Below are 21,576 nucleotides of genomic sequence, written 5' to 3' on the forward strand. Positions count from 1 at the left end.
AGCCGAGATTCCCCTTTAGGTAGCTTAGTGAATGACAAGCATATGAGTCCTCCATCAGTTTTTCCGCCCCCTTTTTTAAATTTCATGTACTTTTTGCGTCAGAGACAAGCTTTTCTATGCAAATGTCAAGCTGGACACAGTATCTCTCCTGACATGTCCCATGACTGTTGAGGTTCTCTGCATATCCAAAGTACATCCTATGAGCTTCCCAAGGTTACAATATTCTTATCAATGTAACGTCCAACCTAGTATCTGAAGCGCCTTGATTCTGATAGATTGGGAGAGAGGAAAGCAAGCAAGGAAAGGTGTTAACAAAAGCATTGCCCAAACACCCAAGACTCAAGAAATGCAGCAGAAAGCGCTGACTTCCCATGAGCCGCTTTGGGCGTGACCCATTGGTATCAGAAACCGCAGCACATTGGTTTTGGCTTATGGTGCAGTGTCTCATTAAAATGATGGAAATACTCCCGTACTGATTAGCGAAACAAAGGAAATGGAACAAGACAAAAGAAAGCAAATCAAACAAAAAAGATCATGAAGCAGGGCTCGCTCCCCCTTTATATCCCGCTTGCCCCTCGTACTTATTTCGGATCAAAATCATCTGTGAATGCGATACTGAAACGTGGAAATCGTGGTCGCTGTGGAAGTACGATTATCGTCATAGAGACGAAAGCTCGATATTCGGAGTACAGGATACGTTACTGGAGCCAGTACTCACATATTGTGGGCCCACATACACGCAAAAACGCATGTTTACTTCTCATGTCGTCTTGCTTTGCTTCCTCGAGGGTAAATTCCAGGCACACTGCGAGCCGATGTACGTTTATTGCCGCCCGAAACAAACCAGTTTATTTGGCCGTGCGCTTGTTGGACCCGGCAAGAAAAGGAGCTACCGTGTGTTCTCCGACTATAGATTGATCCGGTGATCTGAGCACCCAGATTGGCAATACGAAGACTCGCTATCAGATAATCAGTATCTGCAAAGTCTTCAGTAGTGCTTTCAGAGGACCATGGAATCGTGGAGGGAAGATTGACATCAATATCCTCGTCTTGGATAGATACCGGCTTGCCGAGCATGCACGCCCAACTTCGATCGAGTATGTACGCGGTCCACCAGACTCGGTTCCGATGCTCCTGTAGCTCGCGGCTGGGTAGCTGATTCTGCGGAACATTGAGATGAAGGCCCATTATTATGCCAAACCGTACGGCATATCCTACTAAGCAATATGCAGAATGTCGGCGGTTCATAGCAAGTGAGTATATGGACAGTACGTGATCAGCATTGTTGCTGTACGCGGTATGGGCGTCTAACGTTCAAGCGCCATCATAATCTCAACGCAGTCAATTCTGGGCTGCTCACTAAGCACCCGAAGCATCCGTGTAGCGCTCACATAATACCCAATGCCAGGGAACTGGTCTTCAGATAGACAGGTTCTCGTAGAGTATGCTTCGCCTAGAGCAAAGAGCGCAAGGAGCTTGCAGATGGAGATTATATCGCATAACGCAGGAGTATGAATTGCCTGTTCCAGAAGTTGAAGAGTAGAGCTCCTCTGCACGAGGTAGTAGCGTCGGCATGCAGTAAGTACTGAGTGACACCTTGAGCAGAAAACGAGCTCTTGAAGGAGTAGGCCAGGGGTATTCCGAGTTCCATAGGGAACAGATGGTCTCGTCATGTACGTTTTGAGTGCGCGGAAAGTGACTCTGCGAGTTTCCTAATAACTCTTGGCGGAACCTAGTAGCAAATGCTACATCGGTGGCTTCCCCTACAAGGATGGGCATCTCCGCAGTCAAAGGGAAAAACCACGGACGCTCATCTAGCAGTGGATTTCGAACACCATCCCCAGTCTTCGCGGCCAGCGTTGCAGGACCGGTATCGGCACCCTGCAACGTGTTTGCCTCGACACTCGTGACAGACACGGCTGAAGATGGATCCGGAGGGGCAGTCCTGGCCGTTTCGGCGCTACATGGGCCTCCAACTCACTTGGTTCGCTGGGTGGACTCGGGAGCCTGGGCGGCTTGCCGAAGGCGGTGGATTTCTTCAAGTAAGTCATCTATGTAGCTAGAGTATCCTGTTCAGTACAGTCGGGATAATCCAATCGGGCGTGGTACCTCTGTTGGACCTTGACACGCCGGTTACGGCTGGGATATATGCACTTTGCATGGCTGTTGGCTTGCCTGCAGTTGGTACAAGGTATGTCGCCTGAGCATTTAATCTTCCGCGCGTGGCATTTCCGACAACCTGTTGAAGCTGTGAGCAAACCTCAATTCTGATTACTGAGGTCCATCTAATTGTCGACGTACGCTATTCGCGTGTTTCTCGGTCTGTCTAAAGGGACTCCAACCGCACTCATGGTGGAACAAGGACGGATGAGATAATCGCCAATCCAGTGTCGCAGGGATCGGTTGCGAAGCCCGGCGTCTGAGCTGTGTAAGGCGATTATTTAGAGAGGATGATACGGAGTACTCCGTACACGTCCGGATATTGACAGGGGTAACTTTCCGAAAGGTCCGTCCCACAAGTTACCGTGCCACGCCGTTAGGTGTCAAGATAATAACTGGGAAGAGGACATTTCGATGACGCGTCGACTTGCCGAGAAATCTGATGGAGAGCTCGTATGCTTGTTATTCACCAAGCTGCTCCGTACCTCAAGTAGAATAGAAGTAAAGATGAAGACAAGCGTGCTCGCAGTCAACTAACTATGGGGCGCGCAGTTCTCAAGGAAGCAACGGTGTCCTGATCTCGATAGCCACATAAGTTCAGCACGTCAGCAAAAAACCGGTCAACTATGCTTCCAACGTCTGGAGTAATTTAGCTTTCCAAACATCGCTGCCCATTGACATACGACCATTTACTGAACATATACTATTTAATAGTCTTCGTGATTCTGGTTCTCTTTTACCCTCCTGAGTGGTGTAGAGCGAAGTTTTCGTTTCTAGCATGGCTCGATTGAGCAGCCTCCTCGTGGCCTCCCTGGCTCTCCTCACCAATGTCGTCAATGCCGACTCCGCCGTCCTCGATCTAATCCCCTCCAACTTTGAAAAAATCGTCCTTGAATCCGGCAAGCCGGGACTCGTCGAGTTCTTCGCCCCCTGGTGCGGGCACTGCCGCAACCTTGCTCCGGTCTACGAACAGCTCGGCCACGCCTTCGCCCATGCAAGTGATAAACTGCATATCAGCAAGGTCGATGCGGATGCGCATAAGTCTCTAGGCAAGAAGAATAAGGTCCAGGGCTTCCCAACGCTGAAATGGTTCGATGGGAAGAGCGCTGAGGGTGAAGAGTATGAGGGTGGAAGGGATCTGGAGAGCCTAGCCAAGTTTGTTACGGATAAGACCGGCGTGAAGCCCAAGGGGATAAAAAAGGCTGGGGACAGCGTGGTGAAGATGTTGACGGATCAGTCGTTTGCGAAGGAAGTTGGAGGAGATAAGCATGTTTTTGTGGCCTTTACGGCTCCATGGTGCGGTCGTACGTACCCTTTTCCCGTTCAAGCTTTCTGGTCAACGCATTGTGATTGGAATTCACTTATTGACATAACTGTACAGACTGCAAAACCCTGGCTCCTACATGGGAAGCTCTCACTGAGGATTTCATGCGTGAACCTGACGTCCTTATCGCGAAAGTCGACGCTGAAGCAGAACAGTCGAAAGCCACTGCCCGCGACCAAAAGGTCACTGGCTACCCAACAATTAAATTCTTCCCCAAGGGTTCTAAAGAAGGCGAGACCTACAGTGGTCCCCGGTCTGAAGACGCTCTGGTTAATTTCGTGAACGAGAAATGCGGAACACACCGTGCCGTAGGAGGAGGATTGAATGCCAAAGGCGGGGCCATTGAAGCTCTCGATGATATTGTAGCCAGATACGTTTCCGGAGGAGCAATTGCTGAGATTGCAAAGGACATCAAGGCTGCCGCAGGAGATCTCAAGCAGAAATATGCGCAGTATTATGTCAAGGTGGCCACCAAGCTTTCCGAGAATTCTGGATATGCTGCTAAAGAGCTGGCGAGATTGGAGAAGATGAAGAGCAAGGGTAGCCTGGCTCCAGAGAAATTAGACGATCTGGTCTCAAGATCCAATATCTTGAGAAGATTTTTGGGCAAGGAAGGAAAGAAAGGAGCCAAAGATGAGCTTTGATGGTGTTTGCAGGTTTTTATCACATCTATTGGCATTGTATACCTATTGACTAAGCTTTAGGCTTAACATGAGCACAGGGACAGTGTTGGGTCACGGTTAACTTTCAAGCCAAAATATTCATGTCATCTTTGTATGTATGTACAGCTACTGGTTGCCTACAGGGTACATGGCCAGTTACAGGGAGCAAATTAAAAAAGCAACCTCTAAAGGGCAAAAAATTCATCCGAGGATTATATGAACATACATGTGTAATGCGAGTCAAACAACAAAGGTGTATGTTTGGTATAACGCCCGTGAAATCAGACATTACAGTAGTTATATCAAATGGTATCATTGTTGCAACTCGATAAAAAGGGTATCAACCGCCGGATTTGACGAGCTCTTCGCTCAGAAATCGGACATGCATCATTTCGTCATAATTAAGTTGGATTGTCAAGATAGTTGTAGCGTAGTAAAGACTTTCGACGAGCGCTTGGGAAAGGATTAAGCCTTAATTCGATCGGTCTGCCTCGCTGGCAATCGTCAGGGAAGCTTCCAATTCATCGAGTCTTCGCGCCATATCGTCCACTGCCCATGCCCATACGTTAGTATATACCTGCAAAAGCTAAACTATCCCCTGGGAAACCGGTCAGGGAGAGTAGCACAGGATCTTCGGGCCTCACATTTTCCAAATATCTCGTTCGACACATTGGTAAACCGGTGCTGTAGCTGATCTAGGAGATCGTCGACTGCCACGGCGAGCTGCTGGGAGCCGTTGTCTTCGGTTGATGCCTTAGGGTTAGAAACCGGAGATAGGTCAGAATTGATCTTTATAAAAAATATGGGGACTCCTGGGAAACGAAGCTCACCTCTGCGGGTGTCCCTTGCTTTGTTGTACTTGGAGAGGTAATGGAAGCACGGTTAGGGGTGCCGGTACCGCTCATTTTCAACAGCAGACTCAGGAGTAGATAGAGCAGTGCACACTCTTCCTTACAAAACTAAGGGACAGAAAAGAGCAATTGAAATTTTGCAGGAGACGGGCACATAGCAACCCGGTGTGATCGGAAGAAGGGGGGTGTTTGGTGATTGCTCTCCGGCGGTTGCACTTGGCGCAACATGCACAAAGAGTGGTGGTGGTGTGACCTGATTGGTGGGGACGTCCAAAGATTAGATTAGATAAGATCAATCTCACGTGCTGGGGACAAGCTCCACCGGCACTAGCCTATTCCCGGTCTAGCGCGAAAGCTACCGAAATTTCGCGGGAGAAGAATCGCAGACATGTTCGCGCTGAAGAGAATCATGGCTGCTTGATGAACGTTTTTGTCTGAGTGAATTGAAAGTTATTGTACCACTACCTCGAAATGGTGAAGAAAAGCAAATTGCTCAACGCCCTTGACGCCCACAAGGGCCGAGATTTCGACAAGGAGCGTCAGAAAAAGCTACAAAAAGCAGCAGAGAAGAAGAAACGACTAAGGGCGGAACGCCAGAAGGAAGAAAATGAAGTGGATAACGAGGAGGTGATTTCTAGTCCTATAGATTTGAGAAAGTATCGCATATCACTGACACAGCGCTTAAATCAGAAGGTGAACGGACCTGAAGACTCAAGCAATCTCAACGAAGAAAAACGAGATACTGCTGCTGTTACCAAGAAAGGAGACGAGAGGAAAGAAGACCCAAAAGCGACACAGGCAGAGACCAATGCGTCGGGAGACGAGGGGGATTCTGAAAATGAGGACGAACACGACGAAAATGAGCTCGATGCCGGAGAGGCAGATTCAGACGAAGACATCCCCCTTTCAGAGCTTTCTGAAGACGATCGAGCAGACGTAATACCGCACCAACGACTCACCATCAACAATTCTGCCGCCATACGAGCATCTCTCAAGCGGATATCCTTCATCAACGAAAGCACACCATTCTCAGAGCATAACTCCCTCACATCCACAGAGCAAATAGACATACCCGACCCCAACGACGATCTAAATCGTGAACTAGCTTTCTATAAAGTTTGTGTATCTGCAGCTACGAACGCCCGGAGCCTATTAAAGAAAGAAGGTGTTCCGTTTTCTAGACCGACGGATTACTTTGCGGAGATGGTCAAGAGTGATGAGCATATGGGCAAGATTAAAAAGAAATTGTTCGAGGAAGCAGCCGCGAAGAAAGCTAGTGCAGAAGCGAAGAAGCAGCGTGAATTGAAGAAGTTCGGAAAGCAAGTGCAGATTGCGAAGCTGCAGCAGCGACAGAAGGAGAAGAGAGAGACGCTGGAGAAGATCAACAGTTTGAAAAGAAGTATGTGTTCCCCCACACTTTTGAGATCTGGATAAACCAAAAAGACAGTTTCCATTGCAGGATAAACCATATGCTAATCAATCATGTAGAACGCAAAATCGACGGTGGAGCTCCGACTGAGGACGAAGATCTTTTTGACGTTGCACTCGAAGACGCCGGTAAATCCGAGCGCAAGAAGCAAAATCCTACGGGTGGGCCAAATCCTAAACGGCAAAAGAAGAACGAAAAGTACGGTTTCGGAGGGAAGAAGCGATTTGCGAAGAGTGGAGATGCAATGTCGAGTGGTGATTTGAAAGGGTTCTCTGTAAGCAAGATGAAAGGGAAGAAACCTGGTGGTGCAGCAAAGCGGCCAGGCAAGAGTAGGAGGGCGGCGGCAAAGAGATGATTTATGTCCACACATTTGCTAGCTTCCACACAGTCTCCTTTTATGGCCATGTACCCTTTGTAGTTTTTGTTTTGTGCGCACTATCAAGGGTAATTTTCCTTCCCTGGTGTTGGTTTTATTTTGTGGCACGGACTGGAAAATCTGAATTTTATGGCATAAATGCTTGGGAATAGACATAGTCAAAAAAATTCAGTGCGTTAATTTCACTTCGGTTTGAACTGAACTGGATTGGTATTTTCATTTAATCATGTCCGAAACATGTATTCTCATACTAATAACGAAACCTTTTGCCAGAGCATATCCATGTAGGTATAATAATGATATATGGTTATTAAAGTAGTGTAGTGTAGACCACGGGAGTTATGAAAGGTGCAAAACGTTATTTGCATAGTAAACTGACAGCTGTTTAGAATACCAGTGTGTGATTGCTGGGATGGAAATGGAAGATCTGCAGGGAGCACTGCAAAATATATTAGAGGTCTTCATATCCTTGGAGCTGTGGATGCCCATGTCCTAACTTCCTGGGGGAGCAGGATGAGAAGGTGCCCCAAAGCTGGGATATGCGGGAAGACAACCCTGGCTATAGCAAGAAATGTCCCGGGTATTGTGTGATATGCGGAGAAAGTACGGCCAAACCATTGTCAAGGGTATACGGGTTGGAATTTCATTATAATCTTGCAAAACAGCACCAAGTATAAAACCACCAAGGCTGATAAAGTTTGGGTATAGGTTTCATTCATGGACTTTTATCTTCTTCGAGCCGGAATCTATCTCCCCATCGCCGGCGTCTTCTTGAAGGGATCCAAAATCGCGAATTCTATTTAGGAGATGGTCCACGGAAGCATTGACATTCAGACGTTGCTCAGCAAACACTAAGTTCAGCTTTGTCTGGGTATCATTAGCATGCACTAGTGAGTGGTCAAGGATTACTTCTTTGGATCGCTTCGAGGAAGCTTTGTAGACCGCCTTGCCGCATCCATGTACGGAACAAATCCATGTGTCTGGGGGGTGATTAACGTCGGGCGGCGCCAGTGCTGGAGATGGCATTGTGGAATTGCCATTGATAAAGGGTCCAGTTTTGCCAGGTGGCTCTACAGCCTCCTGTACGGACCTCGCGTGAGGAGATGATGTTTCTAAGTCGGAAATAGAGATGACGGATCGCGCAAGCTCATTTACTCTCGGAGGCAACGGTTCTTGAGTCATGTGATGTCCTCCAGGTCGCGTCGGTGTATCTTCGATTAGATTCATGTCTTCTAATTCCTCCGAGTCGGAAGCTTCACTTGGGGGTTGCTTGGCGGATTTTCCAGCACGCTTCATAGGAACAGAACTTAATTTCGGCCGAAGAATTGACATACGTGCTCGTCTCTGCCTTGGAAGTTCCTCCTCGTCGCTTTCTTCGGGAGAAGATGAAGAATTCTCTTGGTCCTCCGGAGGGCGAGGATGTAAGGGAGTGTTGCAGACGTCTTGGGTGCTGGCCGAACGTTCCGCTTTTTTTAATTGTTTATAAATCGTTTTCCGGGACCAGTCAACGGAGGATGAATTCCTCGCGTTATCCATCATCTCAATCAAATAACTTGCACGTGCTTTCATTAGATCAATAGCATAATCTAAGGAAACCATCTCAAAGCGCTTTAGCAAGTATTCTGCGACAGTTTTCAATGTCAGTTGCGGTTTGAGGCCTTGTTTTGACTTCCGCATATCAAGAATAGCCTCAAATACAGTATCGGCCTGCGTTCTTTCAACGGTAACAGCATCCGGTGATTCGGTATTATCATCCTCAACCTCTTCGTCGCCGGTGATGTTGATAGGACCTTCCTTGGCAGATTCATTTTCTAGTTCCTGGAATAATTCCTAGAGAGGAGTATTAGGGCATTTCCGTGAAGAATATAAGGTCACACCAAAATTACCATACCTTGTATTTGTCCCGAAAATATTTGTAGATAGGCGTAGTATCCCAGTCAATGCCTTCTCTCCCCTGAAACATTTGCTTCATAAGAAAAGCATGGTGTTTGTCAAACACCTCAGCAGCATCATCTGCGTCCTCGCATGCTTCATGCGTGTGTTTTATATACTTTCATGAATCAGTGTCTAGCTGAGCCAAGCTATAATGATGGAACGGGCCTCACTTGATCAAGGAGGTAGTCCAGTTTAGGATTCCACTGCTTTCTCTTCCGACCCTTTGGTTGGTGTTTGTCTGTTATAAAATATAAAAGATCAACAGCTTCGACCATTTCGTTGAATACCGCTTTGTAGCCCTTGGCCGGAGAGACCGAAAACCACCCCGGCTTTCCAGCGACCCAAATTCCGACTTCCCCATCGTCATGTTGGCCATAAGCAAAGTGCGTCACATTTTCAATGATAACTCGTTTCGCGCGATAATTTTCATCCAAAACTAGAGGTAATAGATCGATCAGTAAGCTGTGCTTCCAGCAATCGACTTGGGCCGTACCTAGAGGCTTTTGATGTTCTTCGACCAGTTCTAACTGTCCAGTGACAGAGACGGGGTTCTCGGGAGACGCATACAGGAGATTGGCGTATCGGACCTTGCCTGGAACCCGGACCTTGACATCACTCAAGGTGAACTCTTCCCAGTCATTCTCATCTGTAAGGGAAGGGCTCCTGGCAGCGAGAATACTTTCAATTCGCGCAGTCATCTCTCCGGAACTGTCATGGCGAACGAATCGAAAAGGAGGAAATGAGATGTCTTCAGAGAAGAAGGCATTGGACTTTGACGTTCCTGGGCGGGAGGACTACTTCATATCTTTCACCTCATATCACCCACATCATCGTCATTGCAGCTCTCAGGAACGAGCTAGGCGGCCCGGCTTAGCTAAGGAGAGCTCTGGTTATGACACTAGCTGAACAGGCCAATTACCGAGTACGGTATCAGCCCCCCTACTCTCGTGTTCGGCTTTCAGTATCGTACCGTATCGTATCGTACCGGGGAGGGTGTTGGCCTTGATCCCCTGGTCACCATTAAGTTTAGGGGAAACAGGCCCTGGCTGGGCGGTCCCGGAGGCCGAGTCCGGGGGCTCTTTAGGCCATTCAATAGGGGTGGCTCAGGGGCCTTCCCAACCGCCAGCCCTCCAATTCCAAAAGTTTGTGTACGGACTACGCAGCTTCGTAGAGAAGATTCCAAACTGAACCCGGAGTGTTCCGTGCTTTGTATTTGCATATAATCACAATAAAGCTCTGGTAAATTTAATATTCATAGTGCAATACGGAGTACCGTTTGCGCTACCTCTAGCATTGATTAGGTCGGTTGAAGGTTCGAGACTCGCGTCGGGATTGGAAAGCTTCACCACGACATCTCGCCAGTGGAGAACTTTTCTCCCCCCAAAATTTCCAACAAACTCGCTCCTAAATATAATTTTCGATGTTAACCAGCCGGTGGCATACTAAGCTCCGGCCCGCCATGTCCAACCTTGAGGGAGTTTTCGGTGAGTCTCCACGTCCTCCCGAGGGAAAAGAAAAAAATCGCCTCTTCTTTTTCCTGAGCTCAGATTCTCCAATTGAATATCGGCAATCTAACGGAGATATATACCAGCCGTTCATAAGCCCGGTGGGATCTCCTCCGCCGACGTCCTTCGAGATCTTCAGCGCCACTTCAACCCGTCCAAATTCTTCCAACCTTGGCTCACGGCCGAGCGCGAGCGTCGTAAGCAGGAGCCGAGAAACCAGCAGCGAAGACGCCGAGATAAGCGCATCCAAGTGAAAATAGGACATGGAGGCACGCTCGACCCAATTGCCACCGGCGTGCTAATCACTGGTGTGGGGAAAGGGACGAAACAATTGAACAACTTCCTCGCGTGCACGAAGACGTACGAGGCCGTGGTCCTGTTCGGTGTTGCAACCGATTCGTATGATCGCGTAGGGAAAGTGGTTAGCCGGGCGCCATACGAGCATATTACGAGGGAAACTGTGGAGGAGGCACTGAAGGGCTTTAGAGGCAAGATTATGCAGCGGCCTTCGATATTCTCGGCGCTCAAAGTTCAAGGAAAGAAGCTCTACGAGTATGCTAGAGAGGGAAAAGAGCCGCCTGTGGAGATTGCAGAGAGGCCGGTCGAAGTAACGAATTTGGAGATCGTGGAATGGTATGAGCCCGGGACGCATGGATGGAAATGGCCCACGGAAGAAGCCGGACCTACAGAGAAAAACGTCGCGGAGAAAATGATTTCAAAAGAGAAGGATATTATTGAAAAGGAACAGAAGCATGTGCAGGAAGACAAGTCTCTTAAAAGGAAGCCATCGCCATCGGCTGATGGAATTATAACAGAGGAAGCAGAACCTTCGTCGAAGCGTCAGAAGGTAAATCCTTCCAACACCCAAACCGAAACAGCACCAGAACCCACAACAGCAGACTCGCTACCGGTCGCTGCGTCTGAGCCTCAGGAATCTCAATCTGCATCAGACTGCGTACAACCAATCCCCCCACCACCGGCTGTAAAACTCACCATGACAGTTTCCTCTGGCTTCTATGTCCGCTCCCTTGCGCACGACCTTGGTCTAGCGCTGAACAGCAATGCAATAATGAGTTCCCTGGTCCGCACTCGTCAGGGAGATTTCGAACTCTCACCAGATAAGATTTTAGAGTATAAGGATCTTGAGGCTGGTGAAGAGGTGTGGGGACCAAAAGTGCAGAGGTTCCTAGATGAGTGGCAGGAGAAGATGAAAAGCAAAACCGAAGAAAGTGGAAGTGGGAATGAGAGCCAATGAGTGATGAGGCGCACATATGTATGATGAACAATGTCGAATATACATAGGCCATTTCCTAGACATGGTTAGCTTGCATAATCTTGGCCATGGGGACCCTCGTAGTATGTCCAGAGTTTATAGATTCGATCATTCTTCTCCTAGAAGTATCTACCAAGGGGTGAGAACTTAAAAGAGGAAAATAGAAACAGTCCATCTGAAACAAGTCAGTGGGTGACGTTGTCTTTCCTCACGAGGAGCTCAGCTTGAAAAATACTCGGGCCCAGTCCAAGGTTGAAGAGCAAAATAAATAGATTAGAATTTTGATATCGCGTAAAATACGCCGCGTATAGCAGGTAGCGAATGGCTTGTCTCGCTAAAACGAGGATTTGAGCGGGGTTAAAAAAAAAAAAAAAATAGGAAAAGGGGTATCGAAGATAATGATGAAGCTCGAATATTTTGTTGGTGGCCATCCAAGAACTAAATCGGTGAAAAATATGGATTTGTAGCCCACCTATTGAAAAGTGGAAACAAACGAAACACAAAGCGAGGGAGAGAAGAATCGAAGGGAGGTATCGTAACAATGCATAACGGTCAAAGGTTGAATGAGAAACGGGAAGCCCAAGTGTTGTATCCCTGCCATCGGAAAAGACCAAAGGAAAGGCGAGAGATCTGCCATTGTATACACAAGAAATATAAAAGAAATAGAAATCGAAAATAACTAATAGTAATTGAAAATAACTGGTAGGTGGAAAGAAAAATAAGTTGTCTGACTCCAAGAAGCAAAAGTGCAAATCGAAGAGTGACGAGAGGCGAACTTGGCAGTTATCGATGCTGATATGAATTGTGGGCTTCGAGAAGTACTGCAAAACATAATTAGCACCGGGTTCACAAAGTGATACGTTGAAAGTTAAACTTACTCTGGAGAACTGCTTTCTGGCCGTTCCTCGACTCACAGGCGCATTGCAAAGTGCTTCCGTTCTTGAAATCTAGCACAATACTGTTTGGCAATTCTTGTCTATCTTGGTCTGGTAGAGATGGCGTCCGAAATTCAGAGAGATGATACCGTTTGATAATATTTCTTGTGGTCCCATCGATGGTTCCCGGGGTCAAGATAAGGTATCCGTGGTCATCGATACGCATAAATCGGCGTTTCCAAAGCAGCGTATCTGGGAATTGCACGTTTACCTCCCCAATATCAACGACTTGTGGAAGTTCTGGAGTCTGTTCCTCTTCTTCTTTTGGTGGCGGGTTTGGTGGGTCTTCTTCCTTCACTGTTGGGCTGAGAGCGTTGATTATACCCCGCCGGGAATGTGATGTTATTGTCGACATACGCCGCATCAATCGCGACTTTCTAGACTCTTTCTTGTCCTCTAGTACTTCATCAACACTATCGAGGTGGGTGTGTGTATCAGTAGATAAGCGTGGAAGGGGGCCATCCAACTTAGAGCGTGACGAAACAGAGAGTTTGCTTGTAGTTGAATCAGAACGTCGTAGAGGAATTGCATCAGGAATGTGCTTGGAGCCAATGGACGAAATAGACCAGCGTTTTCTTTCTTGTTTTGGTGGTGGGGATATTGGCCTTGTTGAATGTGTTTCGCCGTCGCCGTCATGTTCAACTATCAACTGGCTGCGCTGAAGATTCAAAACACTGGGCTCAGAGGGATCGACAGAAGGGTCTGGAGGAGGAGCAGAAGGGTCACGAACGATCCGGGCGGTCACAGAAACTGAGTTTGGCTTTCCCTTCGTTGAGCCAGTGGGAGAGAGTGAATCGTTGCGTTTAGGTATTTGGTTACTACCTTCTTGTGCTGCTTGGGATTTATTCCCCTTAGGGGTACTAGGAGAAAGCACATTAGCCGGGCTCATCGTGGCTCGTTTGCGGAATTTCTCGAATGGAGAGGTTGAAGTGGATGACGATGGAACTACGGGTGCATGGCTCGGGCCGGACTCGCGGCTAGAAAACATCTCCAAGGCTTTAATGCGTTTAGAGATGCCCGAGGAAACATTGACTTTCTTTGCCACGAGTACCGGAATCGCATCCTGATTATTGAAGTACGACCCTGATGCAGATCTTCCGATAGGGAGCGCCTGTATGTCTATGCCACCGGCACTTGGATTTGATACAATCCGAGAACCTCTCCACCTCTCCGAAGAAGAAAGATCTCCACTCGTGGAAAACGGGGTAAGAGGAGTCTTAGGCACAGCGACTGGTTTGGCTTCCTGAACAGTTGCTGATTTCAGTTCTTCCATGAACGAATCATCCGAGAGCAAGTTTTCTTCATCCAAGTCCTCATTGCGCCCCGGAATATGGATAGGCTCAAGCATAGCACGACGTTTCTGTTTGCGATCATTGTGCTTTTCATTATCTCCTTGAGATTCTGGATCTTGCTCTGTGTTTTTGTCTTCAGCGATAGGCAATGAAACGTCTGACTGATATTGAGAGACCTCGGTATCAGGCTGAGATATCTCTTCACTTGCATTCGTAGACCCCGGTCGTTCGATAGAAGAACGCTCTGATTCAGGATCCGTTGTCTGAGAGAATTCAACCGGAATTGCGCGTGGGGTAGGGGTGTCTGGACATTGAAGATCAGATGGTATCTCAATCTCACATGGGTCGATGTCCGCCGGCTCCCTAGCATCCAGAGACTTATTTAATTGCGCGAGTGTATCATCCGTCGAAGCTGTCGTCTCTCCAGCAGGGCTAGGGCTAGACGGGGGATGATCATGTTGATCGGCCTTAGATAGTTCAGTAACACCGGTATCAGGAGTGTGGGGCGTGCCTGATGAAAGAGCCAGAGATGAAGATGCTTCAGCATGATCAAGGACCACGGACGGCTTCGAAACATCCTTTTGAGGGGTCTGTTCAGCGACAGAGAGATCAACGGCTGAGTCAAGTTTGGATGGGTCACCCACTGGAACTTTCGCTTCGGCTTCAACAGCCGCAGGCAGTTCGGGAATGCTCTGCGATGAGTCCGCTGGTTCTTCTGGTTTTGTCTCTTGTACTTCTTCAACTTTGATTTCACAAGCTTCAGGCTTGACACAGGGCCTCGTTAAAACATCTTGGGACGTATCATTCTTCAATTCTCTCGGTTCCGCCTCTTCTTGTTGATTGCGTCTCTTGGCTTCCTGGGATTGTTTTTCTATCTGTCTTTTCCGTAATTCTAGAGCCTTCATTAGCCTTTGCTTCTCCGGAGTCACTCCGATCGAAGAAGCAACGCTTCTGGCGGATTTAGGGGAAGCAGGTGGGTTTCTCGAAAATGAACCTAGGACGGGGGGAGGAGGCAAAAGTGTGGGGATTGGAGGGGCATCCGCAAGAGTTGGAGGAATAAGATCCGGTTGAGACTTGGGTCGAGGAGCATAGCTTCTTCTGCTGGTTGACCGAACACCAGCAGGGAGTGCGGCTACCGGACGACTTTCACGCGACCTACCCATAGATCCGGCGGTGCGAGGTCGGCCATTCACATCCACTGACGGGCGAGGTCCTAGTTTTATCTTTGGTGGACGTAGGCTCGCTTGGTCTAGATCTCTAGTTGAGGGTCTTGAAGACTGAGTTGATTTTCGCGGCTCATTCGCGCACTGGGAGAGTTGATCCACTAGGTTTTTGTGAGCTACCCCGTTTGTTCGACTCCGTGTGTAGTCGTGTGGGATAGAAGGCAATGGTTTCTCAGACCTATGGTCTGAGTAGCCTCTTGACCGTATTGACGCAGTTTCAGCCACTGAAGGAGCCTGTGATTCTCCCGCCTTATAGCGCCCTGGTACAGCTGTGGCCTCGGAAGTTCGACTACAAATACTTCCTCTCCGGTCATCAGCAGCCAAGCTACTCTCGGCGATCGATCTATCCGCAATCGAGGCACTCTCTTCCACTTCAGCGTCTTCTGTGATCTCTCCTAACTGACAACGTCTTAAGGAACTGGAGGATGAGGTCATGGAGCGAGATGCGGTATGGAGCAAACAGGCGGACGATAACGCATTTTCGGTAAGTTCGGAGGAAACCGTCAGAGAAAAGACTGTGTCATGCGGTGAAAATTTATCCAATACCGATTGGAACTGGACGGAGATCCGCGCTAGGAGTAGAAACGTCAGCGTCTAGCTCCAAGAGAAAAGGGGCCTGACCTCCAGGGGAAATTGATAAAGACAAGAGGTCAACGCCATTGTGTAAACAGGAGTACCTTGCAAGATCCTCGAAACCCCCTCCGGAACATATCTCAGTATGACTTTCCTCCGGCGATATTGTAAGAATCCATAGAGCGGAGATTTCTCTTCGTAGCTATCGATTGTAATGCGGATCTCAGCGACGCCGCCCGTACCTCTGGCCAGAAGCGCGACCACGTCTCTGGAGACATATTTGATAAGGAACCTGCATAAAAGGTTGACCAATCTGTTAGTAAATGCGATGGATAAATGATTTGCAATGTTTTGATTTTCGCTTTTATCGGGACGAAGAGAGGATAATGGGCAAACGATAAATAGGCTTTTCCATGAACCAAAAAGACACAGCAAGAACTCACCACCCTCCGGCCTCGGTCAAGGCAGTCTGGTAGGACTCGATGATGGCTGGATCATCTAAGCCATTAAGAGACATATCTAGCTATTTTCCAACATTGGAATTGGGCCAAAGCGAACAGGGGACTCTCCCTCCTGATTCAAGCGACCGGCGGCTGTAATCAGAAAGGAATGACTGGGACAAAAAGGAACAAAGAACAAAGGGAAACAAAAAAAAGGGAGATCAAACGAAGGAGAGAATGGAGAATTGCTAAGAATGATTACTTCATGGAAATGATCAATTGGCTTGGGCAGCACTCAGGGAGGTTTTCTGGAAGTGAGATGGAGAACACGACGAGATGCAACGGGGGAAGATCGCTCGCCAGTGTGGAGCAGCGCTACAGACTAACTCGTTCGATCGCTCCAGGGTGTTTGGGCGAGAAATAAATAGGAGGCGCGAACTCCCGCCCGTCATCTCTCCGCTGCCAGTTAATTCGCCGGCTCGCTAATTTAACTACTCTTCGTTAACACAAGAGTTCGATTCCGCAAAATTAGCTCGAGAGCAACGAGTACTCCATAGCTATGTAACATGGCTGCGATGGTTTCGGACTTCGTCCACTTAAGGCGCTGAGCTGGGGAACTCTGCATCCTTGTACGGAATATCCTCCTTTCAACGCACTGATGAATATATCTACAATCACATTGTGCGAGCGCAGGCTGGTTTATTTGGACAGAAGCTTAACCGAATAGCCTCGGGCCAGCCTACGCACCTAGCGTGTGCGATTATTCTAGCGATTGTTTAAGTAACTTACCGGCGTATCAGATATAACTCTCAAGCTACCCCTCCACAGGAACACTTGCAGGGGAACGAGCTAAGGTTTCAAATTCATGCGGAGAACCAACTGTGATGGAAAAAAGCCTGAAAGAGTTCGCTTCATTCACTGCAATCCTCGTACTGAGTATAGCCATATGTGATAACCACTGGGAGCCCTTGAACTTTGGCTGCTTCAGGATAACTATTATCATCGAAATACAATGGGGCGGAAAAGACCTTTAAACATTTAATGTAGACAGCAGAGCAATCTTGCCAGATGTCAAATGCAGAACAATTCTTTCCTCTCAACCTCCCAAGAACCACCAGAATCTTAAAGGAACCCAGCTTCAGTACTCCGTACAGAGTAGGAGACCCATAAATGCCATTCGTAGCGACACTACAAATCGTCCACATATATCCAAATGGACTCCCACGGCGAGCCACAATTTGCATTCTCTGGCATTAATTCCACCGGCGCAACATTCGAAGGTCTTGAGGTCGCTAAACCTGCCTTAGTATTACTATCGAATAAATGCAGAGAAAAGTCAAATTCCGGGTATTAGGATATCGACAGATAAACCGAATCTTCAAAGGTCGCAGTCAACCCTACAACGCAGAATTAAACGTACTCGACCTGTAGGGGGGGGGGGGGGGGGGGGGGGGGAAGGAAAGTTATCAGCCATTTTAATGGGGAAGATAATTTCATAAATAGCTCACGGGGGTTTGTGATCGCAAAAGTCCGTTGGACACATTTCGCTCTCAAGTTCATATAAAACATAGAAAGGTGATTGGCCCTTTAAGTAACCATTTGAGGGTTGAACCATGGAAAATACTCCGTACAAATTGGACATTTAAGGCAAATGTCGCTCTAAAAGACGGGGATCCCTTTGCCAGTTGGGATCTTTTTTATAGCTGCCCGCATGGTCGATGGACGGACAGGGTACATGGTCTCGGAAGATATCCCAGCCAAAACGCGGTACACATTACCGATGACATGATCCTTCAGAGGAGTTTGAGGAAGAATGAGCAGCAGATAACAGATCTAAGCGCGATGGTTCGAGTCGATCGCGCCCATCAATCGCGGCTCTGTGGCAAATGCGTATAGGGCGTGCAGCGGAAATATGGAACCGGCTCTGGCGAGCACCCTCCGAGGTACAGGCGGCTATATATAGATACGGAGAGAGTACGGTGTACATTCATGTGTTCAGAGTTACGGCTCGTGCAGACTTCAGAGCGCACCGTGCCACGCTCCCCCGCGGAAGTTTGGGAAGCAACTCTAAGCGGGACAAGGCAAATGGCCTGCAAAGTTAAGAAGCAGAAAGGCTTGGAAGCCCAGAATACCGCTCCGTATTCGATATCCAGTAGCCACTGAGATAACCCAGAAAATCGGAAACGACCCATGTGAGGAGGGAGAAAGTGTAAATCAGCTCTCCTCGCATCGAAAACACGCTGTCTGTGGTCCGGAGTGACTGTCGATGGGTGACTGGAGCTGTTCGCGAGTCCCAGCGCCCTCAAGGGCAAAAATGGTGCATGCGGGCTGGGAGCGGGCGGCCCAATCACACATTAATTACGCCCTGGGAAAGCCGGGGATGGGCTTGGAAAAGAGGCGGCTGGGATTGGGCGACACCGTGGGTGTGCCGGCGGACTCATGGCGAGGAGGTGAGGGAGAGGACTGCTTGGATTTAGTTTCAACTAAGGTTTCTTTCAAGAGAAGCTCGTGACATCGCGACTTGCTCCACAGTCAGTCCATGACGAGTAAAATAAAAGCACCATCACCGCCGACATCATCTTTGGAACGTATCATCACCTTTTCTTGACTCTCCTTTCGCTCCCCTGCCCACCGCAGCATGCAATATCCCGGCTGCGACTCCTCACTTTTGCGGTGCTTGAGAACTCTGCTCTGAACTGCTTTCATATTCATCGCCTGCATGCCTCTCTGATCGCCCCGTTCTCCCACTCAATCTACTTGCTACGAGGAGATCTATTGCTGGAGATCTCGAAAAGAAGCAATTATCCTCGTCGCCAATCCCTGCAGGCAATCACAGGACTCTCGAACAAAACTCGAAACACACACCCGGGGAGTTTGCCAACCTTCTGGTAGGCGCCTCGTAAGGCTGGCCACTTTTTGACATTTCTCAGCGGAGCTAGAACACATCTATTGCTCTCCTCCTAGCCTGCGACCCTCTGTTCCGGTCAATTCCTAAGCATTTAAGGTATTTGGCATAGCACTTTGCTCGAAACCGGGCAGAGACAATCCCGCCGTTGGCCCGTTTAAGTTTCTTTCTTCCCTGGCACCTTGATATGTCAAGAATCCCGCGCTAACATCAAATCAACCTTCCCCCGACAGGGTGAATTCTACTTTACGTCGATGACTACTACAACGGCTTCTTCCGCAAGCTTTGCTCCTGAGTCTCCGCCGTCAGGTTTGTCCTTTGCGAGTCGACTCCGGCGCCTGAGCCAACTTCGAACCCATCATACCCACAACCCCAACTCCCCTCACTCTCCAACTCAATCATCACGTTCCAACCGGTACAGCCTGACACGTGCCGTCGGATTGGCCCTTTCGCCTCACTCTCCAGTCTTTGATACCGCCGCTGACCATCTCACCCACGATCTTCAACCGACCGTTTCTACACGGTCGGCTCCTGAACCACGAGACTCCCATGCTAGCGGCAACACTAACGACGTTGGTATGAATCATCGCGAAGCGAGTGGATCCTCCAGCTCCTCAGAAGACCGCTCCGACGTGTCTTCCCACTCTTCCCGATCGACCCCGGCAAACGAGGCAGACATTAGACCATCGGATCCTATGCGGCTGCGGGTGGCGTCAACCGACGCTTTCATGGCCCAACAATTTTCCTCACCTCCAACTACATCGGGCCCTGCCGACGAGTCACATACTTCCCCACCGGCTACTTCAGAGTCCTACCCCAACGGTTCAACTCAGCAAGACTCCACTCATATGACAGTTGACGCCACTCCCAGTAGCATAGGACCTGCCAAAGCTCGTTCACGACCCACTATCCGATTGATCCCTCACCATGCCCAGTACTCGAGACCATCCTTGCCGTTTACTCCAATATCTCGCACAATGCCCGACGACGATTGCATTATCAAAGTGGGCAGGTACTCGGAACGTGACGGCGTACCAGTTGCAAACCCATCTAAACCGTCAGCCGCGCCAGTTGGGTTTAAGTCCAAAGTTGTTAGCCGGAAGCACTGTGAATTTTCATTCGTGAATGGACAGTGGCACATCAAAGATGTTGGTAGCTCTTCTGGGACATTCCTTAACCACATGCGCCTGAGCCAGCCAAACACTCCGTCAAGATTATATGCTGTACGAGATGGTGATGTTATACAACTAGGTATTGATTTCAGAGGCGGAGAAGAGATGATTTTCAGATGCGTCCGGATCCGCATCGAGTGCAATCGGACATGGCAGCGTGGGCCAAATGAGTTCAAGTAAGTTGTAAACCTCAAATAAATGATAATCATTTTGGCTGATTGCAGATGCCAGTAAAAACACAGAAAGTCTTATTAACAGCCTTGGGAAAGGTGCTGATGCAGACTACAAAGGCTGCAGGGAGTGTTCTATTTGTCTCAATTCAGTTCTGGTTCGTGCTCCCACTTCTATCTAATCTTAATCTGGAATCATCTTTACATGAGGGCTAACCTATCAGCAGAGACCTTATCAATGTCTTTTCATGGCGGCTTGCGCACATGTGTGGCACTACAAATGCATCCGCAGATTGATCCATACTCCTGAATATCCCATGTTCCAGTGCCCCAACTGTCGAGCTTATACGGATTTGAGTGCTGATGTAGACGATACGAATGACATGGGTGATGAAGACGAGGATGGCCCTATCCATTCACAGGACCACCCAGCTATAGAGGCACCCTGCGCTTCTCTAAACGCTGTTGCAGACCAAGCTTCTGGGATAGGTGACTGTCAACCGGACGGCCAAATCCCACTCAACAGCCACCGCTCTAGCGAACTTGAAGGAGTGCACACCGCTCAAGACGTGTTCCATGACGCCCCAGACGTGCCTTCCGAAGAGGCAAACCCGGAGTCGGACGATTCTCTTACGAGAAACGTGCAGAGCGAGTCGATAGACGAAATTGCACGCACTCCGAACATTGATATTCCTCGCAGAAATTTCTCGCGCACTGTAGATCAGGCCACACAAAACCGACTCGCAGCCTCAACTGGCGCTTCGCCTATCGTTCGCGATAATTTCGAAGATTGCCCTTTGACCCCTAGAAACGATCTAGGCCCGCTGGCATTAGATGGCCGCGCGGGCCGATTGTAACGCTCATCTCCAAAGGTTATCAGTACCCTACCATACTGTTCTTTTGGACGTCTTTTCGACGCTCGTCCGTACGATACATTCGCCTATCTACACATTCTTGGTAATTGGGACTGCGGCGCATCGTGACTTTTTCATTTTAAATTTCTTTCTTTTCTCTTTTACACTTGCCCGTGGTAGCGTTTTAAGTGGTTTTGCAGCTTCCCACCGGGAGGCGTTCACGGAGTGCTGGAGTTCCAATCATGCATTGGAAGGCTCTTTACGGCATCCATCGAGAGAGCATATGGTTTTTTGAAGGAACCGATACAACTCTGAGGAGTTGATGACTGTAGTTTATACCTAATTCTTGCCTTGTTGAAGTCGGTACTCTATACTCCGTAACCATAGTTTATCTATTTGGTCATTGGATAACACTAACAACGGTGTGAGCTGTCACTGATCGGTTGTGAAATGGTGAGGGGGGGAGAGCTCGGTAGCCTCAGGGATGAAATCTTGCT

General features: G+C 48.6%; 7 protein-coding genes across 7 annotated transcripts; 4 read left to right on the forward strand and 3 right to left on the reverse strand.

The window, feature by feature from the left end:
- Window positions 1-753: 753 nt before the first annotated feature.
- CIMG_13590 (uncharacterized protein) lies at window positions 754-2,351 on the reverse strand (the record flags this gene model as incomplete). The annotated part of the gene is made up of 6 exons (XM_001239629.2): window positions 754-1,217; window positions 1,313-1,550; window positions 1,678-1,945; window positions 1,982-2,051; window positions 2,110-2,239; window positions 2,298-2,351. The coding sequence occupies 6 exons, from the start codon at window positions 2,349-2,351 to the stop codon at window positions 754-756; spliced, it is 1,224 nt and encodes a 407-aa protein (XP_001239630.2).
- Window positions 2,352-2,756: 405 nt separating this feature from the next.
- CIMG_09252 (protein disulfide-isomerase) lies at window positions 2,757-4,369 on the forward strand. The gene is made up of 2 exons (XM_001239630.2): window positions 2,757-3,464; window positions 3,542-4,369. The coding sequence occupies exons 1-2, from the start codon at window positions 2,939-2,941 to the stop codon at window positions 4,126-4,128; spliced, it is 1,113 nt and encodes a 370-aa protein (XP_001239631.1). The 5' UTR covers window positions 2,757-2,938; the 3' UTR covers window positions 4,129-4,369.
- Window positions 4,370-5,435: 1,066 nt separating this feature from the next.
- On the forward strand, window positions 5,436-6,965 carry CIMG_09253 (rRNA processing protein). Its single transcript, XM_001239631.2, has 3 exons — window positions 5,436-5,624; window positions 5,688-6,396; window positions 6,486-6,965. The coding sequence occupies exons 1-3, from the start codon at window positions 5,469-5,471 to the stop codon at window positions 6,779-6,781; spliced, it is 1,161 nt and encodes a 386-aa protein (XP_001239632.1). The 5' UTR covers window positions 5,436-5,468; the 3' UTR covers window positions 6,782-6,965.
- A 179-nt stretch (window positions 6,966-7,144) lies between these two features.
- CIMG_13591 (uncharacterized protein) lies at window positions 7,145-9,514 on the reverse strand. Its single transcript, XM_001239632.2, has 4 exons — window positions 9,231-9,514; window positions 8,908-9,173; window positions 8,694-8,852; window positions 7,145-8,632 (listed from the first exon to the last, which is right to left on the reverse strand). The coding sequence occupies exons 1-4, from the start codon at window positions 9,433-9,435 to the stop codon at window positions 7,514-7,516; spliced, it is 1,749 nt and encodes a 582-aa protein (XP_001239633.1). The 5' UTR covers window positions 9,436-9,514; the 3' UTR covers window positions 7,145-7,513.
- Window positions 9,515-10,106: 592 nt separating this feature from the next.
- On the forward strand, window positions 10,107-11,693 carry CIMG_13592 (tRNA pseudouridine(55) synthase). The gene is made up of 2 exons (XM_001239633.2): window positions 10,107-10,221; window positions 10,329-11,693. Exons 1-2 carry the CDS (start codon window positions 10,158-10,160, stop codon window positions 11,495-11,497), a joined length of 1,233 nt encoding a protein of 410 aa, XP_001239634.2. The 5' UTR covers window positions 10,107-10,157; the 3' UTR covers window positions 11,498-11,693.
- A 271-nt stretch (window positions 11,694-11,964) lies between these two features.
- On the reverse strand, window positions 11,965-16,340 carry CIMG_13593 (GPI-anchored cell surface glycoprotein). Its single transcript, XM_001239634.2, has 4 exons — window positions 15,982-16,340; window positions 15,643-15,830; window positions 12,394-15,537; window positions 11,965-12,336 (listed from the first exon to the last, which is right to left on the reverse strand). Exons 1-4 carry the CDS (start codon window positions 16,053-16,055, stop codon window positions 12,299-12,301), a joined length of 3,444 nt encoding a protein of 1,147 aa, XP_001239635.1. The 5' UTR covers window positions 16,056-16,340; the 3' UTR covers window positions 11,965-12,298.
- Window positions 16,341-18,599: 2,259 nt separating this feature from the next.
- Window positions 18,600-21,492, forward strand: CIMG_13594 (FHA domain-containing protein). The gene is made up of 4 exons (XM_001239635.2): window positions 18,600-18,982; window positions 19,117-20,231; window positions 20,287-20,383; window positions 20,453-21,492. Exons 2-4 carry the CDS (start codon window positions 19,138-19,140, stop codon window positions 21,080-21,082), a joined length of 1,821 nt encoding a protein of 606 aa, XP_001239636.2. The 5' UTR covers window positions 18,600-18,982; window positions 19,117-19,137; the 3' UTR covers window positions 21,083-21,492.
- The last annotated feature ends 84 nt before the right edge of the window (window positions 21,493-21,576 follow it).

Source organism: Coccidioides immitis, assembly GCF_000149335.2.
Source record: "Coccidioides immitis RS genomic scaffold supercont3.5, whole genome shotgun sequence".
NCBI lineage: Eukaryota > Fungi > Ascomycota > Eurotiomycetes > Onygenales > Onygenaceae > Coccidioides > Coccidioides immitis.